The 12839-nt window shown below is 32.7% G+C and overlaps 1 protein-coding gene across 3 annotated transcripts in view; it reads right to left on the bottom strand.

The window, feature by feature from the left end:
- The window catches only part of CHD1 (chromodomain helicase DNA binding protein 1), a 73390-nt gene that overhangs the window by 40348 nt on the left and 20203 nt on the right, over positions 1-12839 (bottom strand). For all 3 annotated transcript variants that reach the window (XM_044264969.1, XM_044264985.1, XM_044264977.1), the window contains exons 3-8: positions 6880-7081; positions 5793-5912; positions 4575-4639; positions 2481-2630; positions 2069-2340; positions 525-750 (exon numbers count right to left, since the gene is read on the bottom strand). In XM_044264969.1, the coding sequence (XP_044120904.1) occupies positions 525-750; positions 2069-2340; positions 2481-2630; positions 4575-4639; positions 5793-5912; positions 6880-7081 (1035 nt within the window). The remainder of the gene's footprint in view (positions 1-524; positions 751-2068; positions 2341-2480; positions 2631-4574; positions 4640-5792; positions 5913-6879; positions 7082-12839) is intronic.

The raw sequence follows: 12839 nt of genomic DNA, 5'->3' as shown, positions 1-12839 counted from the left end.
TATCTGTAGCACAAAATCTCCCATTTGCCACTTATCATGTGAGTCAGCTGAATAATGAAGAAACTGAAATAGAAATAAAGTGAAGCATCATTAATTTTTAATTTTAAAAATGTATAATTTATAATATATATGAGACACATTCTACATGATTATCATTAACAAGAAGTTCAGACATGGCTATTCCCAAAAGCTTACCTTCAAATACAATTTAAATCTATAAATAGTTATTTTAGGTCATTGCATTTTTTAAAAAGATTTTATTTATTTATTTGTCAGAGTGAGCACAAGCAGGAGGAGTGGGAGAGGGAAAAGCAGGCTCTCCTCTGAGCAAGGAGCCTAATGCTGGGCTGTTATCCCAGGACCCTGGGATTATGTCCTGAGCTGAAGGCAGACACTTAACTTACTGAGCCACTCAGGCATCCTTTGGGTTATTGGACTCTTGACTATGTATTCCTTATTAACAAAAACCTTAGTAATCATCTTTGAACTGTTAAAAAATTAAGTAAAATATAAAACATATTTACCATCTTTTTGTTTCCTGATCTTTTTTCTTATAGTTATCCAATTTTTTCATTCCTCTAACATTCTGCTGCTTAAGGGTTTCTTCTGTCTCCCAAGTATTGTGAATATGGGACCATCCTTTCCATTTAATCAAATATTGGATCTCGCCTGGTTCCTTGTTTTTTTCAAATCCTGCATTTGGGTCACCATCTGCTTCAACTGCATAGATGGTTGTAGTAGCACCAGTAGCTGAAAAAGAAAACACAATACATTCCATGTAATTCTGTTAGAAGACTATTTCCTTCAACTCAAAAATTCAAGAATATGAATAAAAATATATGTTTTTAAATAAGTAAAGAATCAGTGTAGAGAATGTAAGGATAATTGTATTACACATACATAAAAGAAACTCCAAATTTTAGAATGGAAAGATTATCTAATTTAATCACCTCAGTTTTAAAATTAGAAAAAACAAGGTCAAAAACCAGTGGCACACCTAAACTCATACAGCAATTTATAATAACCAATGACTGGCTGCCTGATAACTGGAAATAAAATATGGAAAATCACCTTTAAAAACTCCAAAATCATTTTGTTGGAGATCTGTACCCTCATGTTCAATGCAGCATTATTTACAACAGTTAAGACATGGAAACAACCTAAGTATCCCCTCAACAGATAAAGAAAATGTGGTACACATATATAATGGAATACTATTTAGCCACAAAAAGGAAATCCTGCTATTTGCAACAATGTGGATGAATTTGAGGGTATTACACTAAATAAAATAAGTGAGAGTAAGACAAATACCATATGATCTCACTTACATATGGAATCTAAAACAAACAAAAACCTCACAGGAAAAGAGATCATCAGATCTGTAGTTACCTGGGGCAGCCAGCAGATGCGTGTGGGGGTTAATAATGTAGATGTATACAAGCTTCCAGTTTTAAGATAAGTAAGTATTGGGGATGTAATGTACAACATAATGACCATAGTTAACACTGTTCTACAATTTATTTGAAACCTACTCTAATGGTAGATTTTAAAAGTTATCACAAAGAAAAAAATTTTCTCTTTTTCTTCCTCTTATTCTATCTATTCTATGAGATGATGGATAAATATAAACTAAACTACCTGTGGTAACAATTTTGCAATGTATGCAAGTCATGCAGTCAATCTTAAATTTATACATTGTATGTTGTATCTCGATAAAACCAAAAAAAATGCATGTCAAGATAACTAAAAACCCACAGATTAGAGATGAAAGAAAAAACATTTAAAAACAGCCAAACTATCTGTGAAACTGAAAGTACCTATATAACAACCATTATTTAGGTATGACAACAAAAAAACTGAAATACATAGTTTATAAGAATTTTTCTAATTGTCCGCAATGAACAAAGTCAGGTTAAGTGGATTATGTGCAAAGAAAATATTCAGGCTAAGCAAAGTATATTTTCCACCCTCTTCGCTTTCAAAACTGAAATAACTTCAAGAAATACTTTATTTACTTTAGTAAATATTACTGAAATAAACAAACAATAAATATTTTTTAAGAAAATACCTCCTTTTCTCCCAATCCGACAATCCATAAAACGTTCTATTGTTTCAAATTCTTCTTCCTCAGGTTGAGGAACATCCTCTCCACAGACCTCCAGTAGATCATCAGAATCTGTTTTCATTTCTTCATCTTCTTTATAGCTAACATTGACAGTTGCCTGGCGACGAGAACTTCTTTTATCATTATCATAATCTTCTTCATCATCTTCCTCCTCAGATGAATCAATCTGTCTCTTTTTTTGTCCAAGAATTTTCTTCCCATTTTTTGCCTTAGATCTAGGTAGGGAAGACCAGGGGATAGAGGTTTTTCACAGAAACACTAGCATATAAAACAAGATGCAAGACACTATATACAGAAAGAGTACCGTCTGTAACCAACAATTTTCAGGATCAAATTGAAAACATACTATACTTACCTATTTTGAGGTTTTCTGCTTTTAACTTTGTTTTTTGGCTCATAATCAGATTCTGTTTCATCACAACTGCTTTTATCTCTTTCTTCTTCAGATTCTGAATCTGAACCAGACTGAGATGGAGATCCTGACCCAGACATTTGCCAGTCTTCACTGTATATAGAATATATAAAGTATGTTTGTTTATCCTTACATCGTGTAGCAAATTTATATATCTGATAAAAGTGCAAATATATCTGATAAAAGTACAAAAAAAAAATCAAACTGAACTACATTTCAGTTACTATTAAAAAAGCTGTTGCTTTCACCCACACCAACATATTAACATGTGAGTAGAGTAAAAAAAAAATGCTAGAAAATATTCTTCACAGATTTCTCCCATAACTGTAGAGTTTTGTTAATCATTTAGTTACACTTCAATGAATGGCAAATAAGGAAATGTTATTCTGATTATCTCTGTGGATGAAAACATAGTATGCTATTTAAATGAATCACAGGGTTTAATTTTGAAAATCTTGTATAATTATATTTGCCCTCTCTAAAAAAAAGATTCTAATCCCTTTCATTTTAATTCTCTGGAGACTGTGATTTTTAAAAATATACACTCTGAAACTGATTTTTAAAGTAGTACATGTTCATTAAGAAGCCTAAAATATAGTATAGAAAAATGTGTATTAAAAAAAATCAGTCCAGTTTAACCAAGAGTCAATGAGCAGCTTACCTTTATTGCTATTTTTAGTCTACTCAGTCTATTTAATTCTAATACACATGTAGAGAAAAATTACTGGCTGCACATGTTAATATTCTACTATAATATAAACTTCAAATGGAAGATACATATTAAATTCTTATATATACACCATATCCTTTTCTCACAGCTACTGCTTCTACTCCATTCCTCTGTATCTCTTGTGTCAATTATAACTTTGTCAAGAGTTACATAAGCAAGCACATATGCTAAAATCTGGTTTATGATAAAAACATGAGCAGCAATTTCTTTTTTATCTTGAGATCTTTTTAGAGCTTGCAAATGAGAAGTAGCAATACGTAGAATATATGAAAGTATCTCCAATTCACTATTTTTTAGAACACAAATTACAGTGATTTTTATATTTAACCAAGCCTACCCATCATCCTAAATCATTAATTTTTAAAAATTATTTGGCTGTACCTCTGCTAAGTTTACAAATTACTAACTCAGTGGTAAGAGTTTAGAGAGCTGATGAGACACAGTAGCTGAAAACGTACTTCATAAACTAAAAGACAGATCTGAGGAAATTAGCCAGAATGTAGCACAGAAATAAAGGGATAAAAAAACATGATACAGTAAGATTAATGAAGATGGATGATCCAGCAGATATATAAAATAGATATAATCCAATATGACTGATATATATTAATAACAGTACCAGAGAGATTTACAGGATAAGAAAATGTCCAAAAAACAGGAATCTTCACATTAAAGATATATGAGTGAATAAAGTGGAATAAATAAATAACAAATCCAGACCAGACACACCAAAGTGAAACTACAGAATATTCAAGACAAATAGAAAAATAAGACCTAAGACAATGGAATAATATTTTTGACAAAATGAAAGAGAAAAAAAATCAGACCATCAAAGTAACTGAACTGAGAATCTGAAGTACTCTTAAACACCTTCTGAGTCAGGATGTTTAGGAAATTATAGTGAGTTTCTAAATGAGTTCTACATAGAAAGTAAATTTCACATGCAGATGAACAGTAAGATAGCTATTAACATAAATAACAGAATTACCTAAATTTCTACCGGTCCCTATACTTCTACATAGTTTTCCCAAGTTATTAAAATTTTCTGATTTTATGACCAAGTAGAACTCTGGAATTTAAAAATACAAAGGAGAGAGGGGTTATAGAAGATAAACAAGTGGCACAAAAACCTCAAGTCCTCAGAGAAAAATGGATATTAAAAATTAATAGTTTAAATTAATCTAATAAGATGCCATGAGCCAAGAATTTACATAATTCTACTTTTGACAATTTTTCATAAAGATAAGAAACACAACATCAAAAGGTCTTCCTGATATGACAATGACTGGCTGAACAAAATGACATACTCTTTATGTTTTTTCCTTTTGACCTCATTCGATGAGTCATCAGAATCTTCACTGCTGGAGGAATCCTACAAAGAAAAAACAAAGCTAATGTTATTAATGATTAGAATTTGACCGTGGTATCAAATTTTTGCTTGTCATACTATTTAACATTCACTTTGCTAATAACACTATATATATATTAAATATATAATGTATAATATATATACAATGCTATATATATAATATATAATAACTATATATACATATAACTATATATATAACCATGTTGTTATATTTGTACCATTAGCACATGAAGTAATAGCATCTTTATTACAAATTTATAACACAGCCATTGAAATTAGGTAAATAATCACAATGTCAGCATTTTATGCAACACCTTAAAATCTACCACCTCTAGAAACCGTTATTCTTGCCTAGTATGGCCTCAAAAAGGAATTGTAATGGTTGGTATATTCAAATTTGGATTTAATATGTTAATATTAAATAGGAAATATATACTTTATATTTATAAATATATGTGTGTTATATATGGTAAAAATATATAAACATATATTTAAAATAATATATTAAAATAAAAATATTTTTAAAATTTAATATTATCCTGTCCCATTAGACAGTTTTTGATAGAGTTCTTTCTGAATGTTTCTGTACAAACACACATGCTGGTGTACTTATGTGTGCACAGGAACTATACTGTTTGTATCTACAGCCTATTCTTTTAAAAAAAGATGTTGTGACTTATTCATATTCTATACAAATGATTTAACAGACACGTTTGTCTGTATATTTTCACAGTATTCACATTTAGTTTATTTCTAATTTTGCTGTGATAAGCAAATGTACACATGTCTGTTAAGATTAATTCCTAAAAGTGGAATTACTGGATAATAACATATGTATATTTCAAGGCTCTTGATACACATACTTTTTTCCTCATCCTTTCAGAACACTGTGATAATTTCATAAAAACCTACACCTAGTTAAATGATTGGGCATAATATCTACTTTTAAAATAACTTACTTATTTACTTATTTGTAAAATAAAGTAAAATAATTTACTTATTTACTATATTTACTTATTATTTACTTATTTGACAGAGACATGGTGAGAGCGGAAAACAAACAGGGAGAGTCGGAGAAGGAGAACCAGGGCCCTGGGATCATGCCCTGAACCACCTAGGCATCCCTAAAATAATAGCTTTCATGATGAAAACTCACCTCCTCTGTTCCACTATTAGATGAAGCCTGATGCTGCTGCTGCTGCTGCTGCTGCTGCTGCTGCTTCTTGAGCATTGCAGATCTCTGCACGGCCAGTATACTAGGGCTAGATTTCCAAAACTGTAACAGAAATATAACCAGTGAAGGATGAAATTTTGAAAAAAAACAAAAAAAAGTTAATTTACTGAACAGCAGTACCAGCATTATCACTGCCTCCAAATAATAAGTTAAGACTCTTTTCTGTAATCACATTATGTGTAATACAATATTATGGCAATTAAAATAAAATTCTGAGCTTTAGTTGCATATAAAAAATTTATGGTGTGCTGAGTTCATAAACAATGCTAATCAATATATTCTTTGGTGCTCCATATTATTTTCAAAAAATAAAGTGACAATCTGTGACACTTTTGCTACTGGAAAAGTAGCTGTCTGGTTTTTTAATTAATGTGAGGTGAAGATGAAGAGCTTGAGTCAGAATGCAAATCAACTATGTCACTAAATATATAGTTTCAGTTCAACTGACTTTTATTTTCATTATTTACTAGACAGTAAGATTTTCTCCATGGCAGAAGTTATGTGTTGATGTACATTCTGGCCCAAAAATCTTATCATGACTGGTACTCTAAGTAACACTACTGTATTCTATTATGAGGAATAGACAGGTTTTAGTAAATCTTGTATTAGCCTTTTTCAAACAGAATGACCCTTAGCCTACTCTACCAAGTTATCTTCAAGGAAGCAAGTTCTCTTAGATTCCCCTATCAGCAATAAAGTATCTCCTTTGAAGATCTTGAAAATAAAGATCAGAAACTCTAAGATTAACAGAAAGATCTCATAAAACCTTTAATTTTTATCCAGGAGACAATGAATATTTATGAAACTCAGTTTCTGCCTTAGAAAGTGTTTATTTTGTACTTGCTTGACCTCTTCTCTTCCAGCCAATCAAGTCCACAGATACTTTACGTTTGAGAAAGTAAATTTTCATGTTTAAAATCAATGTTTTCTAAAAGCTAGACTAAGAATGTTATAAAATTTTCCCAAAGTAGTACAAGAAATCAATCTTTCAGGATACTTTATTTATTACCTCAGCTCCATCAACTTTCGGTGGTTTTGCTTGGACTTTGTTTTCTCGGGAAGTGTCTGATTCAGACTCTGACTGACTGCCCGATTCAGATCCGGATTCAGAGTCACTGCTACCTGACTGGCTACTGCTTCCATCACTACTGCTTCCAGAACTTGAACCAGATCCTGAGCCCGAAGCTGACCCAGAATCATCATCCGACTGGCTACAATTTGAAAATAAACAGATTTCAAACAAAATTTATTAGGAATTTAATTTTCCATGAAAGTCAGCAGAAAGCCTCAAATCTTTAAGCCTCATTTATTTCATATTTCAACATTTCATAGCCAAACAGATAGAAAAAAGAATATTAATCTATAATAAATGACTTACTTTGTAGATTTAGTACAGTTTTGACAAAAACATAAGCCATCAGATCACAATCTTCCTCCAAGATACTAAGTAAAATCTATCAAACACAAAATCCTGAGCTAGAAACTTGGGAAAACAAGAAATTGAAGCCATATAGTCCCTATCCTTAAAAGGCAATTTAAACATAAGAACTCTAACGAAGAAATTGTGTGAAGAAAACAATTAATGTACTGAAAATTTTCACAGTCGTAGTTAGAAAAAAAACTAGTTTCTACTTGTTTTTAAATTATACCTGTACTCTACCATTCTGGGGGAAAATAATTAATTAAAATTAAGCTATGAAAAAGGGTGTCTGGGTGGCTCAGTCAGTTAAGCATCTGCCTTTAGCTCGGGTCATGATCCCAAGGTCCTAGGGATTGAGTCAACATATCCGGCTCCCTGCTCAGAGGGGAATCTGCTTCTCCTTCTCCCTCTGCTCCTCCCCCAACTCATGCTAACGCGCACTCTCCAATAAATAAAATCTTTCAAAAAATTTTTTAAAATTAAAAAATGAAATTAAGCTATGATAGAATATAATTTACTAAAAGAAAAAAATCAGTAATTGCTTCTCGGAGTATCACTGAATCTCTCATTTATTCCACAGTAATAAATCTGAAATAGTAAATTCTCACAATCTTTCCTAACCTCTGTATATCACATGTGAAAGCAATTAAGTTCATTGAGAAACCACCTTTTTTCCCATTACTAATTTTCAGTCCAAAGTAGTCTAGAAATGGTCAGGACTATACAGGTGACTGTGTAAATTACTATTATTCCCAAGGCCATTTGTTCACATAGTGTTTACATCTGAATTGTTGAAAACCAGGGCATTAAATTCTTTATATACACGTTTGATTCACCTTTTAATGTACTTTCACCTAGCTTTTTTTTTTTTTAAGATTGTATTTATTTATTTGACAGAGAGAGACCTAGCAAGAGAGGGAACACAAGTAGAGGGAGTGGAAGAGGGAGAGGCAAGCTTCGCACTGAGCAGAGAGACCTATGCCAGGGCTCGATCGCAGGACCCTGGAATCATGACCTGTGCTGAAGGCAGACGCTTAACGACTAAGCCACCCAGGCGCCCCTAATTTCACCTAGCTTTATGACAAACAACAGATAATGTAGTTTATGTATACACAGTTCAACTCAAGCTTCATCATCCTCTGCTGTAATTTTCAGAAATACCACCAGATGGAGGTATTATTCTAAAGAAATAGACTGCAGTATTAAAAGTAATTCCTTTATAAAAATTTCTCCTTTTCTAGAGCAAGGAGTTTAGTTTTCACATGGAAACACAGACATAAAAGTTTGAAAGAAGATTTCTGATTCCAAAAGTTAGATATAAATTAAATGCTTAAAATGCAAACATTTGCATATCTCAAAGTCTAAGAATTGAGTAGAATAAAATTTTCACAGAAACAGAAAAAATCTGCCTTTTAAAGTCTATGATATCAAGACCACTTTTTTAAAAAAAGATTTATTCATTTATTTTAAAGAGAGAAAGAGAGCATGGATGCAAGTAAGAAGAGGAGCAGAGGAAAAAGGAAAGAGAATCTTTAAGCAGACTCCCCACTGAGTGCAGAGCCGAAAAGGGGGGCTCAATCTCTTGCTCCTGAGATCATGACCTGAGACAAAATCAAGAGTCAGAAGCATAATCAAATGAGCCACGCAGGCACCCCACAATCACTTTTGCCAAAATTTTAAACCATTGGTCACATGGTCCAGAGATCCAAAATCAGCACAGTGCCTTGTGACAAACCAACTCCACTTACCATATTTTACTTGTGTCCCTTCTGAGAAATTTCAGCACGAATACTAAGATACTTTTCCTGACACACAATTTTATTTTTCCTTCAACCCACTTTCATTTACTCAGTAAACTTTACAGAGACAATATCATGTATTAAGCACTGGCAAGACCAAGAGCATACAAAATCCTTACCATTAAAAAACCTCTAACTTCAAAAACAAAACAAAAAATCTCTAACTTCATATGGAGAGACAGTCATGTCAACCAGTAAGTGTTGTTCTGTGCTATTTTAAGATAAGTGATCTAGGTGTATAGGGAGCACTACATATACAAGCAAGTCAAACAGAGTAATTAGGAAACAGAAAAAATGTGTGATTGATAGAAAAGGAGAAATGCTTGTAAGCTTCTTGAAGACACCATTTTATTTTTTTCCAGAGTACTTAACCACAGAACTTTACACAGGTAAAGGTGCCCAACAGAGACTCAAAATATAGGTGGACAGGAATGACTGAATTTGGGGGGCTATCATGGGCTATATTCTTGATTATGTCTTGATGAGTCATTCGGATGAGTGGCTAGTCAAAATTCTTTGTTAATAAATCAAAATTCTAGGGGTGCGTGGGTGGCTCAGTGGGTTAAAGCCTCTACCTTCAGCTCAGGTCATGATCCCAGGGTCCTGAGATCAAGCCCCGCATAGGGCTCTCTGCTCAGCAGGGAGCCTGCTTCCCTTCCCCTCTCTCTGCCTGCCTCTCTGCCTACTTGTGATCTCTGTCTGTCAAATAAATAAATAAATAAAATCTTTAAAAAATAAAAAAAAATCAAAATTCTAAGTGAAAGGAGGAATCTTTCCCTTCATATTCTTTAGGTTATAGTAGTTCTGACTGAAGATAAAAGCAAACAGCCTGAATCCAGGTTACTCTAATGGCAAAAACCTATTATAGAATGTATTTTACCTTATGTATTAGAAATATCAAGTACTTATTTTATCTAGTTGTTCTTAGTAGGATTAAGAATATACAAAGATTAAGTAAGAAATAGTTTATACTGCCACAGAACAATCTCTAGAATACAGTTAAGTAAAACACAAACAAAAAAGCAAGATATAAAACAATGTTTATAGTATGCTTCCTTTGTATAAGGGAAAAATACACGTTATTTGCTCATATTTTTAAAATAGCAATAATGGCAGTATATGACAACAATTAAAGTTAAAAATGGTTATCTACAGGGGTGCCTGGGTGGCTCAGTTGGCTGAGCAACTGCCTTCGGCTCAGATCATGACCATGGGGTCCTGGGATCGAGCCCCACATCTGGCTCCCTGCTTGGTGGGAAGCCTGCTTCTCTCTCTCCCTCTGCTGCTCCCCCTGTTTGTACTCTCCCTCAACCAAAAAATAAAATCTTAAAAAACAAAAAAAATGGTTATCTACAGAGGGAGGGACAGAGGAAGAATAGCAGGACAAGGTTTGAAATGGGAGTCATCAGACTGAAAACATGTAAATGTTTTACATAACTTTTTAAAAAAGAAAATCCTAAAAACTTTAGGAAAAACAGAGGTTCAGAAAAAAAAAACTATATTCAGACAAAAAATTTTGAGCTAAAATTGTTGAAAAACTCCTCCCTATTAAAGTAATTGTTTCAGCCCACTCCTGTAAATGCTCTTTCCAGAATAAAAATCTGGGCGTGGCCAGTGTTTCTATAACAAAATGCAAACACCTATGAGGGCTTTCAGGAATTTGTCTTTGCCAACCTATTTCCAGCCAGTTTCCCACTTAAATCCTTAGTTCTAGCAATGGCAAACTACTTGTAATTCTGAGAGCCAGTTTCTCTTCCCACTTCCTGCTTTTGCTCACGTCTCTTTTTTTTTTCCTCACTATAGAATTCCTACTTCAGCTTCATCTCAGAGGCATTTATCCAACATTTTTCCTGACTCCATTATTCTCAATTCAACCTTAAATTAGGTATCTTCCTCAACACTTCCAAAACGTTATGTACATACCACAATCTTGGCTGTGCATACACTTTGTAATGAACGCTGTAGTATTTTTGGTATCCTATCTTTCATATTCTACTATGTTTCAAGAGAGTTGGAATTTTTACTTGTTGTCCTTTGTATACTGAACACCAAATGAAGAGCTCAGTATCTTTGATGGGTGGTTGGATGTACATATAAACAAACAGATCAAAGATAATATATGGGTTCAAATGCTTGTATAATTCACAAATATATTTGGTCTACAAGAAATATTGCTGAGCTCCAACTAATGTTCTATTTATTTAGGTAACAACCAATATCAATAATCTATACAACATAAGTCACATAAGAGTTTACTTAAGCGTTATCCTTATTATATTAAATCCCGCTACCACATTACAATTAAGTGGTGGATTAAAAGAAATACTGTATTACCCACCTTTGTCAATTTACAAAACAAAACCCACCATAAATTTATGGGCACTCTGATAAATTGCTTTCAGAGGGTAAATTAAATAGGAATACAACATTTAAATAATAAAATAGCAATTCAAATTAAAGTCTCTTTGCAGGCTTGTTTTTATATTCAACTTCAACACAAACAAGAGAGCAATGTAATGAACTACCATATATCTAAAAACCAGCTTCACAATTATCAATATACCAATCTTGTTTCAAATAATCCAGCTTCCCAAACACATACAATCTCGGGCATTTTAAAATTTGAATCCATAAATATTTAGGTAATACAAATAAAAAGTTTAACACTATTTTTAAATATCCACAATACCAGTACCATATCTTTAAAATACCACTTACATCTGAATTTCAATATGAAATTAAACATTAAATAATATTAAATATCTAGTTCAGTTTACCTCTTTAGTCACAATTTTGTTTCTTCAACTGACTAAACAGGAATCCAAGCGAGATTCACAAATTGTACTTGAATCATATTTTTTTAAGTTTCTTTCATTTTTTTAAGTTTTTATTTAAATTCCAGTTACTTATTATACAGTATAATATTAGTTTCAGGTATACAGTATAGTGATTCAATACTTCCAAACATCACCAGGTACTCACCACAAGTGCACTCCCTAAACCCCTTTGCCTAGTTAACTAATCCCTCCCCCCATCCACCCCACTTCTGGAAACCACCAGTTTCTTCTCTGGTTAAAAATCTGTTTCTTGGTTTGCCTTTTTTCCTTTGCTCATTCATTTTCTTAAATTCCACATATCAGTGAAATCATATGGTGTTTTTTTTTCTCTGACTCTTTAAGTTTCCTTCATTAATGTGACAGTTCCCTCTTCGTTTTCTCTAGCAATTTATTTTGTGGAAGAAATTAGGTAGTTTTTCTTGCTTTTTCAGATTTTGCTAACTTCAACCCTGTGTTATTAACACATTTTCCTGGCCCTTATAGTTCTTGTAAACTCTTAAATCAAGAGACTCAGATTCAAATTCAGCTTTCCTTAGCAAGAATAATTTTTGAGTTGTTACGGACTTCTATCAGAAGAATCTTAAGTTTGGCTGTCCTTTTTGAGTGAGGTTAAGTTTCAGCTATGGCACTTTCAGCCTTATCTATTCATCACACAGTTTCCTATAAGCTCTGTATCTAATGTTTTTAGCAGCCATTGGTCATGATTGCTTTATCACCTATTTATTTAGAGGCAGTAAAATGGTGATCTATCTTTATTTACCCATTATATAATTTCATTAATAGGTGGAATACTTCTGTAATGAGAAACTTTGGTAATTGTTAACCTTAAGGTACAGTTCATACATGAAAGCCATTTTCATTTCTCTTCCTTGTCAGTTTTTAAAGTTAAATTGCTAGCATCCTTTCCAAGTCA

The sequence above is a fragment of the Neovison vison genome, chromosome 1 (assembly GCF_020171115.1).
Source record: "Neovison vison isolate M4711 chromosome 1, ASM_NN_V1, whole genome shotgun sequence".
In the NCBI taxonomy this organism is placed as follows: Eukaryota; Metazoa; Chordata; class Mammalia; order Carnivora; family Mustelidae; genus Neogale; species Neogale vison.
The sequence above is the reverse complement of the archived record's forward strand: the minus strand, read 5'-3'. Positions and strand labels throughout refer to the sequence as shown.